Genomic DNA, 24,119 nt, shown 5'->3' with positions numbered 1-24,119 from the left:
TGATAAAAATGACAGCATTTTATCCTGACATCCTCTCACTTGTGTTTCTGTAGTAATGCAATCTAGTCTCCTCAACTTTAGCTGGTTGGTTGTGGCAGATGGCTGCTGCTGGAAGTTTCTTCCTGTTTAAAGGGAGTTTTTCCTTCCCACTGTTGCCAACTGCTTGTTCATTGGAGTTCGTTTGATTGTTGGGCTTTTCTCTGTAGTATTGTAGGGTCTTATAGGACCTAGATAGGGCTATGCAGTATAAGGCAATTTGAGGTGACTGTTGTTGCGATTTTGTGTTATATAAATGAAACTGAAATGAATTAAAGCACAAAAACATACAAGTTTTTTGGATAGTTCCACTTGTCACGTCCTTCTACCTGAGATTCTGTATATTTAATTTGAAATGAAATAATTTCAGCATTAATTTGAGTGGGTTTGTGTCAGTGATGAAAAAAAAAACTGTGTGGGAGATATAGCTATTTTAACCACACGGTGCCCAGACGGCAAGATTCAAAAGTAATTGGAAACTGCCACAATATCCCTTTGAGCCAGGTGTGTGTTTATTCAAAGTTTCCTTCATGCATAAAAGAGCTCCGAAGTGGCTCAGAGAGAGCGAGAGTAAGATGAGATAACATGGCAGAATCTGTCAGAGAGAGATATCAAAGGTAAAATCAACAGTTGGTTTCCTTCTACAAAAAAAAAAGCCTGTGCACACAAGAAACTTGAAAATGGCAACCCATTTGAATAGTTCAGAAAAAAAAAAACATTTATGGCTGCACAAGTCCTCGATGGTCTCCAGGATGAAGGCATGCAACATCTGGTAAGACTCAGAAACAGATAGGCCAAGCATCAGTTCACAAAAATGTACAAAAGTGAGGCAGTGTTGTGGAACAAAGTTCTTTGGTCTGATGAAACAAAACTTCACCTCTGTCAGGCGGATGAAAAAGAACAGCGACATGATTAAAGCACCCCCGTCATCATTACGGCTGCCACTAGCGCCGGTACGCTGGTATTCCTTGATGATTTCACTGACGCTGCAAGCAGCAGGATAAATGCAGAGGTTTGCAGGGAGATTTCTGTGCGCTCAGGTTGAGCCAAACGCATCAAAACATATTGGACGTTTCACAATTCAGCGGGACAACAATGCTGAAGCACACAACGGAATCGGCCTTAAACGTGTAGGCGGGAAATCCTCGTCTGCTGATCTCAACCTGATTGAGCTGCATTCCACTTTCTTGGAGCAGACTAAAGGTGGAGAGCGCCCACAAAAAAAAGCAAAAGCTGAAAACGTGTGTGCAGTAGAGAAGGTGGATTGAAAGGATCTGCAGATGTCTTTGTGTCAAAGACTCCAGGCGGTCACTGACTGCAGAGGAATTTACACAAACCTCCAAATATTATTTTAGTTCATCTGGTATAACTTTGGCCACACTTGTTTATATTGACATAACACTCCTCTAAGTGCAATTTGATGTAAAACTGGGTTGTTATAATTCAAATTGACTGAGCCTGCAGAACAATGCCAGCTTCTGCAAGCTGACTAAACTAAACCTTTGTCCCAAATGAAATTCATGCTACTTTGTCTCTCTTCTTCTATGCAGGGGAGATTCTCTCTGTGTGGATTTGAATGAGCCCCAGCACCGGCTCTGTGTGTGGGTACACTCATCTTTGTGTCTCACCTTGACTTCGCTGAAGGTGGCATACTTGCAGAGGACACTGGGACACAGAGCCCAGCTGGGGAGGGAGATGAGGCACAGCTGGGAATAATTAAACCCAGCACTGTCTCTATGAAGGGGCCGGGCAGCCAGGCTGGCTTGGTGTCCCCCCAGACAGAGCAGCTTGTACAGAGACTGCATACACAACAGTCTCCCTTACTCTATTCCCCAGTGAGGTGAAAAAAAGGCACAAATCTGACAGTGACTCAGTGGTGGAATCCCAGTCACACAGCCAAGACACAACTTGACTCTAATGTTATTTCCCTAAAAGAAAAATACTCCTACATACTTATTGGCTCTCATCTGTGCCCCTGGAGTGATAGACAAGCGCACAAGTGGAGGAATCTGTACAGATAATTGGCCGGAGCTGTGATAACGCAGAGGTTCTCTGTAACAGACCTGGCCAACTTTATCAGCTCTAAATTTGCCTTGGCTCTAGAATGCAAGCTGGCCATATCACACAGCCAGGGTTTGCCGGCATCAAGCTGGGGCTGGGGTTTGTCTCATTTGAGGAATGCTTTCTTCCTCTTTCTCCTCCACAAACCTGATTAATTTACAATGGCACGGCTTTCTGTCTGTGCCGCGCTGATCCACTATCATTGGAAGTGAAAAAGGTTTACTTTGGATGTTGCATTAGAAAAGTGAAACTCTCCCCAGATCACTAAATATCTTTTTAAAAACCTGCGCCGCATGCCAACTCAAACACTTTTAGGATGAATGAATTGACTTGTGCTACATTAAAAAAAAAAGCCTGCTCTTGGTGCGATGATAAACAGCGCTTTTTTCCAAGAGCCATCCAAGTCCTTCTCAGTGCCAGAACTGCTGAGGTGAATGACCCAGCGCGCAAAAATTCTAGCGCGATTAATCAGGAAAGGCTTGGGAGGAACGCACTGCCGGCTGTGGCTGTGCTATCACCGCTCTTTTCACTCCCTGCTGTTTGTTTGAATAAGTTAGGCCGTTGAATGGATTCATTTGATTACAAAGGCATTGAGTTGGCTCATTAATGATGCTGTTAATGGCATCCTCCATCATTCTGGAATCACTATGTTGTTGCACAGGCAGTCAATGCACCACGCATTTCACCGCCTTTATTAAGTTACACTTTACTGGTCTGTAAAATTTGACTGCAGACATTTTATTTGCCACTTCTTGATAGCTGTGTGTGAAATATGGGCCGTGTGGAGCATGTAGGGGCATCTCTTCAGCCCGTCTTACGCCAACTAAGTTGTAAATAATGCTTGGCTGGTTGTCTCCCATCTCGCTTTACCAACTAATGGCTGCTTCATTGCAACCTTCACCTGTGTGCAACTTTGTTGCCATGGCTGTAAAAAGAGAAGAAAAAACTAGTCCAGTGGGAGATTATTAACTGTGGCTTGGTCAGTCATTTTCCTGATCCGAGCCTCAGCAGTTAGCATGAGAACATGCAATATATCTCCCATACAGAAATCATTATAATGTATTCCTCTGTAGTGGAGAGCCTGATCTCAACACTTGTAAGCGAACAGCTAAAGGATTTTTGATTAAATCCCAGGGTGCAGACTTAGATGAAATGAGCTTCATTGGCAGCAATATTACCGCTTATTGCCCGAGCTTTCACAAGAAATTAAATTTATAACAAAGCACAGCTCTTTTTACGTTGCAATCAATTCCACCAATGCGAACAGCTCTCATTGGAAGATACATCAGTAGCTCTGCTGTAATCAACAAACACACAGAGACACAAAGACACGTGCACATACTATGACCAGTCAGGCACGGGTTGCAAAATAGACTCTGGATTCATTATCAGGCGGATTAGAAACAATACTGATAAACCCTGTGAGCAGAGCAGTTCACAAACAACTCATCTGTTTGTTCATTTGGCCTTCATGTTTACTCCGGTCTCTGTAACCAGGAGTGAATGAGTACAACACTCATTTCATATCTGGTAACTATAGAGATTAGCAAACACGCTCTCTGGCTTCACTTGCAGTCGTAGCGGTGATAGCAGGGCTCCTCGCCTCAGTTTTACACACAACACAGCGCAAACCAAACATTTTAATTTAAGTGCATCTCCATGTCCACGGAGGGATCATTAAACTAAGTCCTAATAAATGTGTATAACCATGATGGATGGCTGAACAACACCGTAGTCCCCCCCCCCCCCCGCCCGCTTCGATGGGGATAAGTTGTTGCTGCGCTGCATCGTGTATTGTGACGTCTCCTTCGGGGTTCTTGCAATGAGGAGAACTCACTCCACCCATCGAATCCATCAGGCTTTGGAGGTAGGCTTTATTCAGCTTGTTAGAGTAACACGTATGACCATGTAGGAGCTCTAATGAGTGGGGAGCTAGCCGGGAGAACCGTGTCTGGACGACAGAGAACATAAATCTCCTGTCCTGCTCAGCGCCCTGGGGACTGCACGAACACCAAAATTGTATGAGCCCACAGAATGTGTGTGTGCATGTGCGTGTCTAGGTGGATGTGGATGCATTATGTGTGAGCATGCAAGCACACACATAATGCAGATGACTACAACAGTACCCTCCTGGGAGACTCATCCACCATAGTTGAAAGAAGCAGGTTGTCTGAATTATGATCTAACAATAGTGCTCCACTCCCACTCTATAAAAGAATCCAATACGGGCATATCTATCATTACTGTAGCCCTTGCACTCAACTTGCTTCTTGTTATTTGGAATGAGTTTTGGAAATCAATCCAGCCAAACTTTGCTTTGCACAAACCCCCCTGCAGGTTATGATAATTCTTTCACTCTGTTTTTTAGATTCCCTATACATAAACTGCAGTCTGTGGTACAGATCAGACTCGGTGCGTCTGACTCACTTCCTTCCTGCTTCCTGACAGAGAGAGCTGTGTCTGATATGCTTATCAGCTGTATCCAGTGATATTGAGTAACATATACACTGGTATGCTCTTCCTGAGGCATGCCTTTCTTCACCTTGTGGGACAATTAGCTGCAGCAAGAGGTGTGTAATGAAAGTACGAAACTCCATCAGAGTATTGATTTGTTGGCGACATTTATCTTCCCATGGCGGGATGTGAACTCAAATGCAGTTTTAAATAAAAGTGTGTGCTCATGCCTGGATTTTTTCCCCTTATTAATCCCCCTAGGGGAAATTGATTCTATGTATTTAACCCATCCTAACTGTGAGCAGTGATGCCTCTCTTCTGCAACTGCTCCCACACAATTCAATTCAGTTTTATTTATATAGAGCCAAAAATCACAACAAGTCACCTCAAAGCCCTTTATATTATAAGGTAAAGACCCTACAATAATAAAAAGAAAACAACATTCAAATGACCTCTTTGAGCAAGCACTTGGTGACAGCGGGAAGGAAAAACTCCCTTTTAACAGGAAGAAGCCTCCAATAGAACCAGACTCAAGGAGGGGCAGACAAGAGACACACTGTGGAAGACAGAGATTAATAATAACTAATGATGAAATGCAGAGTGATGTAAGGATTTTCTGAACTGAAATGATGATGTTTTTGTATGAAAAATGTATTAGCATCACTTTACAGGACAGCTTTATACTATTTGACATTTGACAAGTGTTCCCAAGAACAATAGTTTGCATGCTGTTAAATGATTGTTTATATAACTCCCACCGTCATATTTGTACTTTTTGTGCCTCTTTTCTGTAAATTATTTATAACAAAATAAAGATTATTCAAAAAAGAGTTTAAGGAGCAACAGGCAACCACAACGAAGTGCCAAAACTCCAGCTGTAAGCCAGAGACTTAGTTAAGCAAATACAGAGAAAATATTGATCTTGGCTTAATTATGGCGGAAATGGAGCCCCCAGATGAATCCGCACCAGCGCTAGGTTCAAACCCAGGAGTGACGTGCTGTGAGGTAACAGTGCTAACAGCCGCTGAGCCACAGTGCAGCTTGGGTCTACAGAATGTGCTATTAGAGAAAGAGAGTGAGACAGAAGTATGGACAGTGCGTTCCCATGTGTGCCACAGGAATGTATACCAATGTGTGTGTGTGTGTGTGTGTGTGTGTGTGTGTGTGTGTGTGTGTGTGTGTGTGTGTGTGCGTGAGAGAGAGAGAGGGAGAGAGACGGTTTATGTAGCCTCAGGGAGCTGCTATGGTCATATTTTAATAAGTTGCAGTATGTTGGATTATGTACTGCGAGCTTGTAATATCACACCGTCAGGGGCAAAGCCATAACAGATTCTCTGTTAGCTGGTCCTTAGCACAAAAACACACACACACACACATATATATATATATATCAGGGGACTCTCCAAAACATTGTTTTCTGTTCTGCAGCACTTGTGAAAATGTGAGCTCCCACATGATTCCAGTTCAAAGGTACGCCTTTGCCGTTTTGTCTGCCTCAGCATGCAGTGCTCTCTCTCCCAGCCACAATGAACAGAGCTCCAGGTTTAATAGGCCTTAAGTAGCACACCCCTTTGCTGCCTTTGAAGAGCAAACACTTTGCTGCTCTCTCTCTCTCTCTCTCACACACACACACACACAGAGTCATATATGTACACGCACATTGCTGTGTGAGCAATAAAAAAACAGTGGAACAGTGGCTAGTTCTCTCTCTGACACATCAAAAGGGGAGCTGAAGGGAGTAATGTGTGGAATGATGTGTGTGTGGACCAAGGCTGGGATGCCATTCATGGTTGTAGTGTTGTGGTTTTAACTGCCTGAGGAGACTTTAAGGCTGTGACTGGCAAGTTCTTTACAGTAGTTTTAACACATGGCCTGTCGCAATCTCAAACGCTGTTTGCATTTAAAAAAAAATGCTGCTTGCTTCAGAATCTTTTTAAAAAAAACAACAAAATTTTATTTGAGCAAAGTGCAGAAGATATAACTATATGACTATCACGTGCTTGACAAAATAGCTGCAGTGTCACTTACCCTCATTAAAGCCACGTGCCTCTCTCTATAAAGCAATAAAGACCATAAACAACCTTGGGAATTGTCCCCGTTTTTGAGAAACTGAAAGTGAAGCTCGGTCGGGCGCACACGCACAGCATGGGTGCGTACGTGCATGTTTAGGAGCACATATGCGTGTTTTCTGGGTCTCGAAGTGAGCGATCGCATAACTCAGGCACTGAAGGAGAAGGGCAAAGTTACAATTAGCCTGCTGCCGAGAGCGTAGCCTCATTGTATGTGGCATGTTTATGCTTTGCTCATGCTGTAATTACATATGTCTTCTTTTGTTTTCTATTCCCATAAAATGAGGAGCATAATGAGGGAAAAGGCTCATTTCTACACAGAACCGTGTAACGCTACACAGTGCTCTTTTTGTCTTCAAGCTCATTTAGGCCTCGGAGAATGTCTATGGGGTTTGAAATGGGAGGAAAAGGGAGGAAGAGAGGACTGTAAACAGCGACATTGCTTCTCCAGATGGGAAACTTCTGTTAAGCTGTAATGAGAATGCATAATGACACAAACGAGCTTGATTAAGCTAGACATGCCTGCGCCTTTGTTGGGGAACATGAAACCAAGAAACCTATTACAACTTTTCTTTTTCTTTTCTTCTATTATTCTCTGTGATATCCTTTTTCAAGCCATAAGAGGAAGAGAGATGTCTTCATTAAATGTTTGGGAACATGTTTCATTTCTCTCTTTTTTAAAAATTAAAAAAAAAAACCAAAACCCACAGCCATACCCAATAGGGAGAGACGATGAAAAGGCAAGAACAAATTATTAAAAAACAAAGCATAGGAGTGACTGCTCCTAATGGGACTGTTTTCAACAGCTGCATTAACAAGCCTGCTTGATTTCCTTTGCCTAAGTGAAGTTGTCAGCCCATGTGTCCAGTGTGCTATGTTTAGGATGTCTAAAAGAGTTGTGTTTTCTGGCACCAGCAGATAATAAATGCGAAATGGTTGACCTAACGTCTCTTTCCCCCGTGTTGCTTTACGGTCATTCTCAAAACAGACCCGAGAAATCCTCCTGAGTCGAGGTCAAGAATCCATCACCATCCCCCCCTCCCCTTTTCCCTACATGAACATGCATTTCCATACCGGCTCTGTGTGAGAAGCAGGCCCAGGGGAAAATGATAAGAAGTGCTTCTACTTGCACTGAGCCCCTCTCAAAACATCATAAAACCAACATATTGCTTCCAATTGAATCTCTTGTGCTTCAAATTAGGTTAAAATACTTGTACCTCTCAGAGTGTGGATCTTTACATATGCAAATGCGGGAATAGCGAATTGTCTGCCTTCATTTCCATAATGTGAATCATGAATAGGCCTTAGATTTGCTTGGTTGATTTCCAGCTATGCTCAGAAACAAAATCCATATTTGGCACCGCAAAAAGGAACAAAGATTAGAGTTTTTTGAAGGAATGCTAGATTACGCACCCTCATACTGTATTAGATCCAGTGTATGCACAAAAACATACACTTTTCATAGAGCAGCGTGTTGTGAAAGAGTCCTACGTCACGGATTACTTTACCATGACTCCTTTGATGAAAATGTATTGCTTTAACCTTGGAAACATGGCACGGCAGTCGATATGGTTTGAGAGACTTGGAAATACTCGTGCCTGTGGATTCAACAGACTAAAGACGCTCTTCGACTGATGAAACAATAGCAGGAGGAGGAGGGGAAACATTCTTCTGCCGAGTCGGCATTATTGGATTTGGATTGTAACATAGTAAGTCAGGCTGAGAGGGGGCCTGTGAATATCACGTTGGAATCATAATAGACAAGGGCCGATTGTTATTGCACCACACTTCCATTAATAATTCAATCATTTGACCCGTGACATGATTTCCCGTAAAACAATCTGATCCTCTGAGGGCTGATGGAGATATTCGAAATCTATGAGTGTGTGTGTGTGTGTCTGTTTTTGACCTTCCCAGTATGACACAGAACTGATGCCCGGGGCGGCCACTCTTAGTCTAAAATTCAGAGGGAAGAAAAGACAAGATACCAGAAAGTGTGCACGCCAACTAAAGTGTGCTGCAGCATTCCCCCCCCGAACTAGATATGTGCCCGCCCCAAGGGTGCGCCAATAAGCACGCCACAGGAATGGAGGGTCTCGCACGAAGCGTGCACTTAAAACTGAGCAGCGCTCTGAAAGTTAAGCGCGAAATCAGAACAACGTATGCAGAGTGCATTAGATATAAAAACACTGCGTGTGAGTAAGTAGAAGCAAAGCCCGGTAATATCATAACACATTGTTTCAGCGATTACTACTGACAGGGGAAACGTTGCTGTTCTAAGTCAGGCTTGCTGCAAACACAAAGACTAACACAGGTGCAGACGTAGATGAATGTGGGGATGTAAAAGCACACACAACTGTGTGCACGCCCACAAAATAACAACACTGGAGCATGCACGCGCAAGAAAAAAGCAGGGGTACCATCTATCAGGCTGCAGACGGGAGCCTTGGAAGGGGAAATCTGTCCTGTGATGGCCCTAAATGAGGGCTTTGGCGGCGCTGTCACATTGCATTTGGCTGGGACATAGGCGGTATGAGGGCCTACAAGAGATGGCCTGTGTGTACAGATATAATGAACTTGGGAGGTGTGTGGAGCATGGGCAGGCAGTGTGATTCTGTCACAGCTAGCGGTGCTCCATGCCTGCTGTGAGGATGGAGGGAGGGAGAGATAGAGAGAGCGGCGGAGAGAGACGAGACGTAAATTGAGTGCGGAGAGGGAAAGAGTGAGGAAGAGGCGAAAGCAATGATCAAGACAGAAAAAAACATCAGAATGAGAGATGGAGAGGGGCCGGGAATGAATAAGCAGCCCTGCAGAAAAACACAAAGCTAATCGCTGCCGGATTGGTGAGGCAATACCGCTGTTATACCAGAAGAATATTTGCTCTAATTAGAGCCAGCTAATGTGTCTCCAGGTATAAAAGCTGTTGGCGTTTTCCTGAGAATAATGAGAAACACAAAGCTTGCAGTGTCCTGGAGAGAGGTGCAAAACTCCCTTTGTACATCATTAACAGTTCACTGACAACAAAAGTGGTCTTAATAGAATGTAATGTGGTCTCCTCACCTATCTGTTTGTTCAAATGTCCATTAGGGGAATGCAGAATAATTCTCTCCTTCTGTGCTTCAACCACAACCCATTTTATTTCCAAAGTTCTGCCTCCATTTGCTTCTCTCACCTCTGTCCTCCACATTAAGATGATAAACATGATTTCACGGAGCACTACAATCATCAGTCTTTGTAAAACACGCCAAAATCCTCGATAAAAGAATTAAGCTCGCTTTGGAGAGACGGGGCCAAACGTATAGATTTACAATTCCACACTCAAGTTCCCCGCCATGTTTTAATGCATCATAAACACTTGGTGTTTTTTGGTCTCCGTTCCAATAAAAACAGGAGTGCGCGGGGGTGTAATATCTGGAGCTGGGGGAAATTAAAGCCGAAGTTCCTCTCGTCTCCTCCTCCGGTGCAACTCCCGGCTCGCGCGCTCACATTTGAGCACGCGCGCACGCAAACACGTACGCACGGCTAATCAGCAGCCCGGAGAGAAATCTAAGACCACATCTACACCCAGTGGAGGAACCTGATACAACCACGTCGCCTCCTCCCCCCTGCAGCCCCCCTCCGCCACCTTCCCACATACCCCTCTTTCTCTTAATCATCAGCTCACACACACTAAACGCTCCCGCTGATAAATTAGACGCGAGGTTCAGTATGATTAACTAAAGTTAATGAAGACTGAAAGCGATCGCAGGCGATGTAACCATAGAAGGGAGAAGCATTTGAGAAAACATCAAGACTACATTAGAAAACCAGCAGACATTCTTTTTTCCCCATTTCTGCTGCTATTTCCAAAAGTCCTTTCAGTGCGCGGTGACAAACATAACCCTTCTGACTGCTGGAAAAATAAATCATACTTTCAAGTGAAGACAAATGCCTTATCCGTTGGGAGTAGCTGCAGGCTATAGTCATAATGGCCTTTCTCTCTCTCTCTCTCGCTTTCCTCTTCTCTGAAGGCAGGGAGTTTCCCTGAACTAGTTTGAAATGTCCACAAAAACCAGCGTTACGCAGCATAAAGCAAGTTTAGGGCTGATCGGTAGCAGGAATGTTGCTCTTTAAGACTTATTTTACGATGAACCCCGTGATGGTGAGAAGCACTTATGGTCCTGGAAGCAAAACTGCTACTCAGCCTTTTTTTTCCCCTTCTCTTCTTTTTTGACCAAACAGCAAAAACGCTCATCGCTGACATCTTTAACCGATAAAACACGCTTACGCTCAAGATCATTACTCATCATGTCTGATGTGGTGTCACAGTCTCAAAATTCGTGGATTTCCTATCACTGCAACCCCCCTCTACACCCTCTCTGTACGTTTGGCCCTGCTCAGGCTTGGCTCGGCTCGGGGCAGACCAGCTGCAGAAGTCTGTCTCCTCTCCTCTCTCCCCTCCTCTGCTCTCAGTGCTATCAGGTTGCCACTCCTCCTCCTCCAGCCCATTACACAGGCCTCTTTATGCTGCGCTAAAAGCTGCTCATGTTCAAACACTCCTGGGAAAAGCTCCTTAAAAACATGTCAGGATGAGAGGCCCTGTCTGGTAAAATATTAATAGGAAGTTAATTGGTTGTTAATGGACTGGTGCTTGGGTAGGAATCACCCTCCATTAGATAGGCCACTGAAACACCCCATTCAGGGGTGTCATCTTACCACCTCCACAATCTAATTGGTTTCCGGTCACCGTAGCAGTTGAGTTGCGGCAACCTGGTGTTAAAGACATTATCGCTTGAGTTTTATATAAGCTCTGGCAAAGAAAGTATTGTACCAAGCGCAAAGCGCGTTTCCCCACCACTCTGGTATTGTGGGTGTTCAGTTACTTTGGGGTCAAGCTCGGCGCGCCCTTTCTCTTTTAATTGGGCGCCCTTTTTGTCTTTCCTCGTGTTAATCTTTCCTTCTTCTACACATAAGGAAATAGTTTTAACTTTTGTTGTTTGTGGTCAGAGTCACTGCGCTTTCTGTGGTCGTCCTTACCCGAAAGGAAAAAAAATCCCCTCCTCTCGCAGAGCAGACATGTAATATTGATGCGGAACAGACTCGGAGAAACACAAAAAATCAAATGGAATCCAAACTAAGTTCAAATGTCGACTTCAGCGCATACATTTTTGATCATTGCAAACCTACCAGATGCAATTCCCTTCAAGGGAAGCCACAGGGGCACGCCGAGCAAGGGACGTATTTAGAAATAAGTGATATTTCAGCGTGTCTTTCAATCCCAACTTCGTTCAGCTCCGATTCATTTATGAGAGGGACAAATACTTGCTGAAAGAGGTGGTTCAGGAAATGGGACTAAAAATGGCGGCAGAGGTTACCCAGACAGCTCGTTTTTATGGATGAGGCTTTCAAATGTACCACGTAACTAAAATGAGCCAGCTCTTAAAGTAATCTCATTGTTTATCTAGACTTACAGACGTTATGTAAATGCTTTATATATACTGTTTATAGTGTCTCATACCGGAGTCTTTCTCTGGAAAAGGAAAGAAAAACATTTTTTAAATCAGTGATTTCAACATCACAGTCTGGTTAAATGTGAAGGTCCTACACTCAACATTTATATTAAGTTTTTCAATCCTGAATCATGCTTTTCATGTAGCCTTTACTTGCTGTTACCCTTTAATGCACTCAAGTCCACTCTCGTGCCTCGGTCTATTTAATGGTAACCTCACTCAAACATTGAGTGAACCCGTGTCCAATTACATTACGAAGCAAATGTCAATGGATCCAACAGATGTTGTGCTACTACACAACTTCCAAGTTTCATTTCACTGGTGCAGGTTATCGCAGCCGCCACTAGATGGTAGCGAAAGGCTGGAGTTACTGATTGGCAGACAGGCTCAACTGATGAAAGAAATCCTCCAGGCCTGCTATTAAATATCCAGCTCTGTGCCGTGTTCTGCTGTAATGTATTACTTGACTGGATGGAGAATGTGTGATAATCCCGACTGTGGGTAATGCAGTAGTAGAAATGTCTGCCTGATGTTTCGTTCGCCCTGCTCAGCCAGTTAAACTCCTCGCGGGCTTGAATTGAATGAGGCGGAGGGGGAAAACTGGAATATTCACCTGTATAATCATCAAGACAATGAGATTAGCAAAAAAGAAAAACCCAGCAGGTATTCACTCAGACTTTGGCTTTATTTTGTTTTATTACATGTCAAGCTGTAAATGTTGCAACAATAGAGCGGGTTCTTGGCTGGACCTTTAGCAAAAACTGTCATAAGCTACGAGGATTACATGGTAATACACAACAAAGCATTTGCAAAGAACACTTTAGGAAACTGTAGAAAAGTTACAACAGTATGAAACGTCCACTGTGGGAAAACTTTACTTTAATAATATTTGGCACTGAAAAACCTTTTTTTTCCTGATAAAAATAAAATAAAATAAAGTCACCCGTGGTGTTTCTCGACTAATGGAGTCATTTTGTCCAATTACGTCCTTCACTGTGACTGCTGTGACCTTTTTGGCATCAAAAATGGATAAATATACATTTGAAATTGGTGACGCTGCAGTCGCACCTTGAAAGTGCTTTCATTTTGACAAAACAGAAATCTAGTAATAGTCCGATATTTTTTTTAATAGATGATGACAGCTGTCAAAAAAAATGTTTTTATATGCCTCCGGGCCAGATAGCTTTGATTCCAAGCATGAACGTCACAACCGCTTATTAACTGTCAGTCACTGATTTATTTGTTTTTTTCCTTTTTTTCATCTCAGGTGCACACAGTAACATTCATTGTGAAAAAAAGCTAGTTCAAAATGTCATGCTAATGCACACAGACAAGCTACCGGGATGTGCTGCCTTCAAACTTGGCCCCCTGCACGGCAAGCCCCAGAAGAGTTTGTGATTATCCACATGAAGAGCCGAAGAAGTTCACATGCCATGAGGTTCACCATTAGTATGTGGACAGAAATGCATGCAAGTATTTTAATCAGCCCCAAAAAAGCATTTGTGTATGTGCGGGATACATTCAAACAGGCAATAAGAAGAAGAAGTGAGAAGATGAAATCAAACTACATTAGACTGGAAGAATGTGCTGTCTGCCCTTCTGTTAGCATCTGCTTACACCTTGACTGCACCCTACTCTCAGGACAGAAGCGTAAAAATCATTGAGAACTCTTTCCGGTCGGTGTGGCTGATTAAAAGACAGTCTTGGAGACTCTCACTCACTAGGCCGCGTTGTGGAAAAGGATGGGCTTGACCATCCCAGAGAGGATTTTGGGCACGTGGACGCTCACAATCTCCGAGATCATCTCTGGGAAGCTGACGTGCATTTGCATGGACTGAGCTTGGATGAACAGATCGTAGGTGAACTGGTGTAATTTCCTCACAACCTAAGTCAAGAGACAAAAACATGATACATACATGTGGTGGGGTTATTAGAAACAAAGAGATAAATAAATATGTAATGTGGAAAACATGTAGATGCTGTCTATTGTCCCTGTATAATAAAGACTAAAAATGCCCAAATAATAATACGAATGAACAAAAACAAACGAGACTTTCATGGCACAGCTTAAGAGGCGGTTTTAGGAGATAACACTTATTGTGACACTAAGCTCCACAGACAGGGCAAAGCTGAAGGAGTCCTCATCAACTCTGATCTTCTTCCTAAAGGGCCCTTCCAGACAATCTCTGGCTGCCCTCCAGCTCAAAAGCCACAAAGCCGAGCATTTAAAGGTAAATCCACAGTGAAAGACAGGAGGCTCAAATTGTTGTGGCTCCTCTCCACATAGCGCTTTAACTCTTCTGGTCATACTCATATAATGATGTAAGGTTTTTTTTTTCCTTTGACAGCTAATTGTTCTCATCATTGAGATAAAAGTACAAAAAGAAAAAAAAAATCCTAAAAAGGGTTAAAAGTAGTGCATTTACACCCCCTAGTGGTTGCACATCTACATCAACACACTTTCCCCTCCTAAACCTCAGTAAGGATGAGATGAGTGAGTAGTGTGTATTACAACAACAAAAGAAAGTTCACCAAATAAAAAGAAAATAAAAATGCAAAAAATGCACATCGAGAAGTCGTAACAGGAAAACTACATGTGTTTTTAAGTAGATACACCTGCGTACCTACAATACCACGTCAGTCTTTTACGGCTTAGAGGTAAAAGGGAAAAAATATTATTAACAAAATAAACAGAATATGAATCTAGCAACATTAAATACACTGATGGCTATCAGCGTGTGTCTTATTTAGGGTGAATTTAAACTAAATTAAAGACCTTTTATTACTCATTCAAATCTACCTCAAATGCCTGGACTTGGACTTTTATGCCTTTTTTTTTGGTTCATAATCTTTCCATTTTCTTTTTTTACTGAAGGTCACAGCACAACTTGACCTTTCTATATTTTGTTAAAATATAATAAAAAGCGCTTTTTAAATTTCTTTTCAGGTGTTCAGCTGATTTTGCTGGTATTGGGTATTAATGTGCACAAATGTTTGACAGAAATAACAATGAAACTCGTTAATCAACCTTCTGCATGGTCGCGCATATGAAGGCAAATTTTATGAACCTGCTTTTTTATTGCTTATGCATTTGTTTCGAGGTTTAACACTACTCTTATGACATCAAGTCAAAATTATGGCCACAGATTAAAGTGTTTTGTGTGTGAATAGGTACATGTGGCTTGTAGTGAAAAGTGTTTTGAGTGAGAGTAGAAAAAGCGGTCAGATGCAGTCAAATTCAGTCAGAAGTTGGAAGTAAGGAAGTACAAATACTTTTTATACTTAATACTTTTTCTAGCAACTTTTTACTTTTACTCACTAGATTTTTAAACAAATATCTGAACTTTCTACTCCTTACATTTTCAAAACAGGCTCGTTACTTTTGTTTTAAAATGATCATTTATAGCGTTTATACTCGGGGTTAAAGTGGACCGATAGAAGTGCAGGTTCACGGTACGCGGTACAGCATCTAGCTAGCGCTGCAGAGGAGGACAAAGCAGGAAGGAAGTTGGTTGGTTTTCTGGTGGTTAAAAGGTGGTAATTTCAAATTCAACGTTTCTATCGGCTAAGATAAGAAAGACAGGACAGGAAGAAGAGAGGTTTGAAGGTAAGGACTGCTCAGTAATACTTGATAAACTGCAAATTTAAAGCTTCGTTTTAATCACATATTGGATTTGCATATGATATGTTTTGATAAATTATGTGTTTTCATGTTGTGAAATGTCCTGCAACACAAACTAAGCTAAACTCATTTTGTGTTGCATGAAAATATTAGGTAGTTTCGACCAGAATAAAGCTTTGTGTTGGACTTTTGCACCGTGGCTGTGGTGCTCATGGTCGGTGTTAGGTTACATCAAGTGTAACAGAGATGAATTTGAAGTTAAGATGATGATGTTTAGATTCATTGACTCAATTCCAACTTTATACCAAATGTATACTGTGTAGTAGAAAGTATAAACAGTATAGTGTCAGTGTAGGGGATACTCATCAGTGAAGATAGCTTGTGAAACTGTTTACATCTTGTTGAATTCAGTTGTGTAAATCTACAAAGGTCAGATCTGCGGAATCCCACTTTAACCCCTGACTGTTCTCATTTCACTGTTTAGATATGGAGGCAAAGTAACCCTCTACAATGTTTGCAACAAAAAAGTTATTATTATTTTTAATTCCCTTTCACTGCACAACAGATTAAAACTGAGTGGATTTCTTAAAGTTAGACTCTAGATTCAATAGCATTGGTATTCTCATGTACTAACATTATTTTATTATATTATTATAGTGCAAAGTTCAGTTGCCTTTGTCCAAAAATGCTTTTTCACGTTTACTTGAGTGAAGTTGTTTCTTTTACTGTTTTTTTAACAAATGTATCTGTGCTTCTACTTAAGTAAAGAAAGTCTGTACTTTTGCCACCTCTGTATTCAGTCATGTGAAAACAGCCCATAATTTGGTAGCTTGTAAAACCACATTAAGCAGCAATAACTCAAAATAATAATTTTCTGTATGACCTTTATCAGCCTCTCACATAATTCTGGAGGAATTTTGGCCCTGTGTTCTTTGCAGCATTGCTTCAGTTCTTTGAGGTTTGCAGGCAATTCTTTAAGCACAGCTTGCTTAGGTCCTGCCACACCATCTCTGTCAGGTCAAGGTCTATACTTTGGCTGGGCCTTTGCAACTCCTTGATTATTTTCTTTGTGAGCCATTCTGTTGCAGATTTGTTGCGGTGCTTGACTCTAGAAACCTTTGGTATACTGAAGAGTTCATGTTGAACTCAATCACTGCAATGTGTCCAGGTCCTCCGGCTGCAAAACAAGCCCAAATGAGTCTATGCATTATGACCAAACATCTCCAGTTGAATTTTTTTGACGTTGAAAACATTGTTTCCCAAAATCTCCAGAAGCAAAATATTCAGTTGCACCTTTTTGAATTCAGTTATCCTACCATGTTCTTTTTAGAGAGAAGACTTTCTCCTGGCACCCCTTCCAAACAAGCTATACCTTTTCAGTCTTTCTCTAATTGTGCTGCCATGAACTTTAACATTTAACATTCTCACTGAGGTTTGAAAATTTGCTGGGACGTCCACTCCTGGGAAGACTGTGGCATTGTGTTAACACACATGAACACTTTCATAGAGCTACTCACAAAGCAGTAAAGGCCTCTTTAAACTTTATTTTTCACATGACTGTAATTAGCAGTTCATTTACTGTGTCTGGGTTATTCTTCAGTCCATATAAATCATCTACAAATGGAAATCATCTTATTGGCTTTAATACAGCAGCATCTGGCACCACTATTCTTTTATAATTGTTAATTATCATGGTAGGCTGTTATGGATTAGGCGTTTCAAGGAAGCAAATCTCAAATCCAGGTTATCATATAATCCGAAACACAGCTACACAGTAGCTAAAAGAGAATATAAAAAAAATAACAGGCTTAAACCTGTGGAGAAAACAAGGGCTTAGTTATTAAATGCAATGTCTGACAGACTCGGTTGAATTAATCCAGCCGTGAAATTTTAAAACAATAAAAATCTTGCTTGTGTGTTCATAATAAGTTTACAGTTGTATTGCAAGCCTGTATAGTGTTGTGTCTGTCATTTTGTGCGAGAGGAAGGAGCATTATTTTGCGCTCACTCTAAAAAAATGACATGTGCATCCATGTCCAGTGTCACAGCATGGTGCATTTTTTGGAATGCGGTTGTGTGTATTACCGACTGGAGGTAGTCCAGCAGCTGCGTGAGCTGAAACAGTCTCTGCGTGCGGGTGGTCTCTCCGTGGTGGCTGGCCAAACGGTCTAGCTCCTTGATGTAGGAGGTCCGCAGTTTGTCAAAACAACTCTGGCTCTTCAGGCCCTGCACTGGCACTGTGACCACAAAGCCAGAACACAACAGTAACTCTCACAGACTTTATCCATCCCATCAATTCTCTAAAGTATGGCTGTACTCTATTGCAGTTGTATTTCACATGTTGAGTTGACATTCGCGTCATTACTCATGGTCCCGGGTGACTCACTGATGCTGAGGAGGACCAGGGCCTTCATGCAGAGGAACTCCTCCTGGGTAACCTTGAGCATGCACAGCCTTTGGGATAGTAGCTTCATCCTCACACAGTGTTCATACATGCTGGACACTTGCATCCGCTGGCTGTGAGGAGGGATAAAAAAGAAAAAAGGGGAAAAAAAGCGTGACGCGGGAGGAGGGTCACGTAGTGAGAAATGTAGAAAGGAGTAGTTATTGGGGACATGAAGGGGAAAAAAGGAGAGAAAAAAGGCACCAGAGGTGAGAAAAAATGAGTTAGATGGATAATGGAAAATAGAGAACGACAGTGAGGCACTGAAAAATGAGGGTCAGCAACAAGGGCATGCGTATCCATTACTATGCAGGTCAGAAGCAGCCTAATAGAGTGACATGGGTGTAACATAGACAGAATGAGTGCTAACGTCACGCAAAACACTGACCAATTCAGAGCTGCCACGAGAGTTGGCGAACATCGTCATACCTTCTTTCTTCTTGACACAACAATTTACTGATAACAGCCTGGGGGGGGGACTCATGTGCAGTGATTTTTGTGACACAAACTCTGTTGTCTGGGTGTCTTTTGGGAGTAGAAAGAAAAAGACAAAGGCTGGAGTTGAGGTGTCAGAAACATTTTGATAAGGGGCCGAGGGGGTGAGGTTGGAGTGTAAATTAAAACTTGTCAGAGTGGAAGTTCTTGGACACTGATGAATGGTTATGCGATGATGAAAAAGCGCAAAGCATTTGAGGCGATTTCCTCCGCCAGCCGCATTTATCAAATGCAAAGTGACGGGTTTGCTGGTGTGCCCGGAGAGACATTCGCTGTTTGTTTTCCTCCTGCTGAAAAACACCAGAAAAGTGTCGCACCGTGCCTTTCATCGCATTTCACGATGACAAGTGAAGTCTCATGGCATCCCAGCAAACCCCATGCCACAGTGATAAATTCTCGTTTCTTAGTTTGATAAAATTTTGTGTCTCCTTTTTTGTGAATTCGTTGTTTGATGTTAGATTGAATGTTTGCTGAAACTCACTCATTGAAAACCAGGTCTGGAGCAAAGTAGAGCATAGAGCTGTTAGTCAGCGTGTAGGATCTCCAGCCTAAGGCAAACACCATCACCCCCATCCATGACAGCTGAATCAGTGACATCTGGTCATCCACATGCAGGTCCCGAAACCCTGTTAACAAAAGTCGCTGTTATCAAGCTCTCCTCAGGGTTAAGCATTCACAGTTATATTATTTTTAAAAAAAAATCAGCTGATTTGGCTTAATTAAATAACTGTTGAGGCAAACATGGATACAATGATGGCCATTCTCAGCCTTCCTCTACTTTTTCTTTTTTGCTTAAATGGGAAACATCCCCCTCTAGTGGCTAATATTTGAACAACTTTGTTTGTTTTGCATGGACACTAAACCAGCGCAAACTTCTGGAAAGGTATCTCATCTTTTGACCTAGATACTGAGGCCTTGCTCAGTGCTGGCAGATTAAATACATTTCCTAACAGTGGTACTGCTCATCCAAACCGCAGGGAATTCTAATGTCATTTTTGATTGAATTACGCTTATTTCTTCTCAAACTGCCCATTTACCATCCACTCTCTTAGTCAAAGTTGTTTACAAGTCTGATCTTTCAGGGTTTTGCTTAACAAGGAATGCAAGTGGTATGTTTGACTAGAAACCAAAACGGAAGCAGCCATGGAAATGTGCTCCCTACCGGATTCTCTGGAAGAGCTACTTGGAATTAATTACCTTGGCTCAGATTAGTTTACCTGGTATTGCCTTGGCCCAGTGGACCACGGTTACCAGCTGCCGTTCTCCCAGCTCGTTCAGGCTGGTGAGCAAGGACACGGGGCTGTCTGGCTGGGCAGGATCATGCCCGGCATTGACCAGTGCTGGCTCAATAGCCTGTAGGATGCTGAGCAGTGACAGGCAGGAGTGCAGGGGTGGGGGGATGGCCGCAACCAGGGCCTGGGAAGCTGCTCGAGATATGTAGATATGTAAAAACAACATGAAGCAGAAAGTGTGGCAAGATCGAGTCTTTTCTGGCAAAAGTAAATTTAGCGTTGAATAAACGTGACATTTGAGCTCTGTGCAACTAATCCTTACCACCTTGAGCCCTGACAGCTGCATTTCTGGACTCCAAGACTGCATCTTTCTTCGCTGCCCTCTCTTCTTTTTCTCTGTGTCCCCAGCTAGCTGGCTGTTGCTCCTCTTCTCCATTACTCGCCTGCCCGGTTCCCTTCAGCCTGCGACCTGGAGAGATGATTCTGTTAGAATTCAGCTGGAGGGCTTCTAATCTAATAAATGTAAGGAATCTGACCACGCTGACCTATTTTTTTAAAACTGCAAAATACTTTCCTTTATTTATGTCTCATTATTTCCTCATCTCTGGTAGCTCACCTTTAAGGCTCATTCCTGACATGAAGCATCTCTTTAAGCGACACGACGCGCAGTTCTTCCGCCTCAGTTTGTCGATGGTGCAGTCGTTTCGGCTGGCACACAAGTGGTTCTGCTTACCTGGAGGCACACAAGAGTGCTGGGGGATGAGGAGTGCGAGTTCAACAATGCCGAGGCTTCCACTCATAGCAACGATATGTGGGCGTTTACTGATAACAAATAACTCGACCTCATAATGTCAGGGTCACTGTGCCCTGTCTACAGGAGAGAGCAAGTGGGTGTAAGAAATTAAAATCAGTGCGTGAGTAATTGTGTGTGTGTGTGTGTGTTGCACCCACCTGCAGCGGCCCTCTTGAAGAATACTTTGCAGCTGCCGCAGGTGACTGCTCCATAGTGACAACCCGAGGCGTCATCTCCGCACACTTGACACACTCTCCTTTCTGACAGATACACACCTGGAAAAAAATCCTCATGCCTGGGCGTGCGCGCACGCACACACACACACACACACACACACACACACACACACGCGCAATGGTGTTGTTTTAGTGTCTTCCCTCAGTTTTTAAAAGGGTTTAAAAACTGAGGGAAGACACTGATGAAGAATTGCAGCAGACATTAAAAAGCACTCACACAGACATTATCGGTTTTGGGTTAGTAGGTCTGCCTTCACTGAGCGTTATCATGCCAATTCCCTAAAATCCAATCAAATTAAATTTTTTCCATCATGTGGTTGACAATTTGTCAGCAAAGGGAGTCAGTTTGCTCCAAAGTAAAAGTTGTGATTAACACATGCCAGAGTGAAGTTTTTTTTAATGAATCCGTAACTTGTAATAAAATAGAAGGCTTTCTTTCTAGAAGCAGAAACAGCAACAGGTGCTGTATCTCTTCTTTATAGGGACACTGATACTTTTCCTACTGCTGCAGTCCCAGGGCTTATAAGGACATTTCTGGAAAATCTTAAGAATAGGATAAACTTTAAGTTGCTGTAGCTGCATGCTATAACATGATTTAGAGAAAGCCAAAACAAAACAAAAAAAACCACACCATGCTGTTGGAGGACAAAGGGTTCAGTGCTGCTGAACATTTCAGGACTCCACAGAGTATCAATAGCAGTCATGGCTGATAGCGATATATAATAATCGTGTTCGCTGCCTTTGATTTATTTGTGCTGACACTTATCCAATTAGCTTATGCTTTGTGGCTCTCACAGAAACGTCAAGAAACTAAGCATGAAATCCGGAAAGACAGTGCACCGTTAAACATCTGCGAACTTACGCCTAAACTCATTACAGCACTCCTTTTAGAAGACAAAATGACCAAAGCCCGACTGCAAAGCGGGTTGATTGAAGCGCAGTTACTGGCACGATGCTCATGCTGTGTGTTTCTCATTAAAGAAACGTGTGAGAGATGGGAGGGATCGGTAATACTGAATGTACTGTACTCAGTATGAATGGGCTTTTGACCTGACGCACACAAAACAAATCATTCGAATCTGATCTTTACCTTAAACTGCGATCTGTGCAATTCATCCACACCGAAGGCTCGCTCTTGATAGTGGAGAAAGTGCTTTGCCCCTGAGGAATCGCACTTGGGTAACTTTCCATTTGGCCATATCCTTGTGCCGTCGCTCGCATGCCACCTTTGCCACCCTTCTCACCTCTACCGTACCAGATACAGCGGCATTCCTGCCTGTTTCCGCGAGGAGCTTGCCCACAATTACAGTATTTGCACAAAAAATTATGTTCCCCTGATTCTCCCCTCTGTGGCTGTGGCTGAGGCTGAGGCTGGGATCGGTCGATGTATGCGCGCTCATTTGCGCACCACATTTGCGGTGGGAAATCCCTATATAGGTCTGAACTGGCATAGTAAGACGAAGGTGGTTTTAAGGGTACGACCTCGGCCACCTGAGGGGTCGCGGGCAGCTCCAGCGTGGGGTTCATAAACACATTTGACTCCCTGCAGACGTATCTGGATATCACCGAGCCACGCGTCACAGTTTGCGCACCGTCCATTTCGCCCGATCCGAACAGATCCATACAGCTCACCTGCTGTATGCCCTGGCACACTTCTCCAAAGTCGTCCTCTCTAAGGCTGCTGTCACCCAGGACAAGCAGGCTGCTGTCGGAGTTCATATTTCCAGTCCTTCTCAACTCTGTCACTCTCCGAGAAGTATCCGCCACAGTGGAGTCGCATTCTGCGAAGGCGCTGCTGGAGCTCTGGTTCATATTATTGGGCGGAGAAGACACCGAATCCAAACCCAAAGACACCGACACCGCTTTACTGAGCTCATAAGCCGGACACGCATAGATGGTAGTATCCAACCGATCCCCTTCATTCATCGTTAAAGAGTTTGTTCCTTCCAAAACCGAGTGAAAGGACATTTTCGGCTCCGGTTCTCGGAGTTAGAGTGGACTGGGTGCGCGGCGAGCAAACAAAACAACACTTTCCAGGCTAGAAAACGCCTACCCAGTGACACTACTCTCGTGCGTCTAGGCGGATGGGAAATGAACATCAGTCGTCGACTAAGTTACGAAGGGGAAGGGACGTCCCGCCGGTCTGATTTACAAATGACGGGGGCTTTTCGACACTTTTATAGTAACTTTCTTTTTTTTTCAACGCAGGATTAAAATTCACCTCACGAATTACCAAAAAGAAACCAAACCAAAAAGAAAGAAAGAGAAACACCAGCATAGTGAGAATTGGTTTTGGCACAGACTCTTCTTTCTACAGTGATTAATGAACCCAGTGTAGGTTAACTTTTAGCAATTTTAAAACCCAGCTGCGTGCCTCTCACTATTTTACGTGCAAATCTAATGGCGTCTCAAGAGCATAGCCGCGATTAATCATTGCATGTATTAGTACGTTTCACGTGTAGCTCAGGCTCAGCATCGGGTTTCTCTGCAAGCACTCTGTGCAGTAGTTTGTTTTCCTACTTAGAGTTATATAAGCTTGCTTGTGTTTGTCGGTCTGATTCACACAGACAATCAGGTTAAGAACAAACCAGACTGCACAATCATTGATGTGTATAAACCATATTAAAATAACTAAAAAGAATGGGGTGGTCAGTGGAGGCTCTGATAGGTAGTCACGCAGTGCTTTCAACTATTTATTTTTGGATAGCTTGTGATGACTAAGCACACGACAGGAGCTGGGGACTGCAAATTAATTTTACCCAGTATATAGAAAAGGTCTGGATTGGGTTGGGGCGTTTGTGGAAAGCTTCCTTTTTGGATTGCAGGAGGAGAAGAAGTTAGGCAGACCCTTTTTTAAATGGGGTGACACAAGAGGGAGTGAGTGGCGCACACTCACATTCAGGGTGGACACATGGGAAATGAGAAAATCCTATCAAAAATGTTGTGCTTTGCAGGACAAGACAAGACAATTTTGTCCGGTTTTGATCAGAAATATGGTTTATCTTACTGAGTTGGCGAAATAAAAAAAAATCTGTGCACTCATCTTGTTTTAGGTTCCTCTTTGCAGAGTGAAAGACTTAATGAACACTGTAAGAAAAACCCTGTAAAATTTAGAGTAAAAATATTGGCAGCAGGGTTGTCTGCCCTGTAGTTTTTGTAAACGTTTTTTTTACAGGATGATGCTGTATT

The 24,119-nt window shown here is 42.9% G+C and overlaps 1 protein-coding gene across 3 annotated transcripts; it reads right to left on the bottom strand.

Annotated features, from left to right (window-relative positions):
- Nucleotides 1-12,773: 12,773 nt before the first annotated feature.
- Nucleotides 12,774-23,020, bottom strand: LOC120723764 (androgen receptor-like). Of its 3 annotated transcripts, none has more exons than XM_040015463.1 (9): nt 22,021-23,020; nt 20,853-20,989; nt 20,518-20,634; nt 20,227-20,370; nt 19,887-20,093; nt 19,151-19,295; nt 18,118-18,248; nt 17,817-17,968; nt 12,774-13,994 (listed from the first exon to the last, which is right to left on the bottom strand). In XM_040015463.1, the coding sequence occupies exons 1-9, from the start codon at nt 22,896-22,898 to the stop codon at nt 13,830-13,832; spliced, it is 2,076 nt and encodes a 691-aa protein (XP_039871397.1). In that variant the 5' UTR covers nt 22,899-23,020; the 3' UTR covers nt 12,774-13,829. The 3 variants fall into 3 exon arrangements, with proteins under 3 accessions (XP_039871397.1, XP_039871396.1, XP_039871398.1); XM_040015462.1 differs by having other exon boundaries at nt 20,224-20,370; nt 22,021-23,019; XM_040015464.1 differs by lacking the exon at nt 22,021-23,020 and adding an exon at nt 21,148-22,011 and having other exon boundaries at nt 20,224-20,370.
- Nucleotides 23,021-24,119: the final 1,099 nt, after the last annotated feature.

This window comes from Simochromis diagramma, unplaced genomic scaffold, assembly GCF_900408965.1.
Source record: "Simochromis diagramma unplaced genomic scaffold, fSimDia1.1 OVJJ01000685.1, whole genome shotgun sequence".
NCBI lineage: Eukaryota > Metazoa > Chordata > Actinopteri > Cichliformes > Cichlidae > Simochromis > Simochromis diagramma.
Note: the sequence above shows the minus strand (reverse complement) of the source record. Positions and strands in the feature narration are given on the sequence as shown.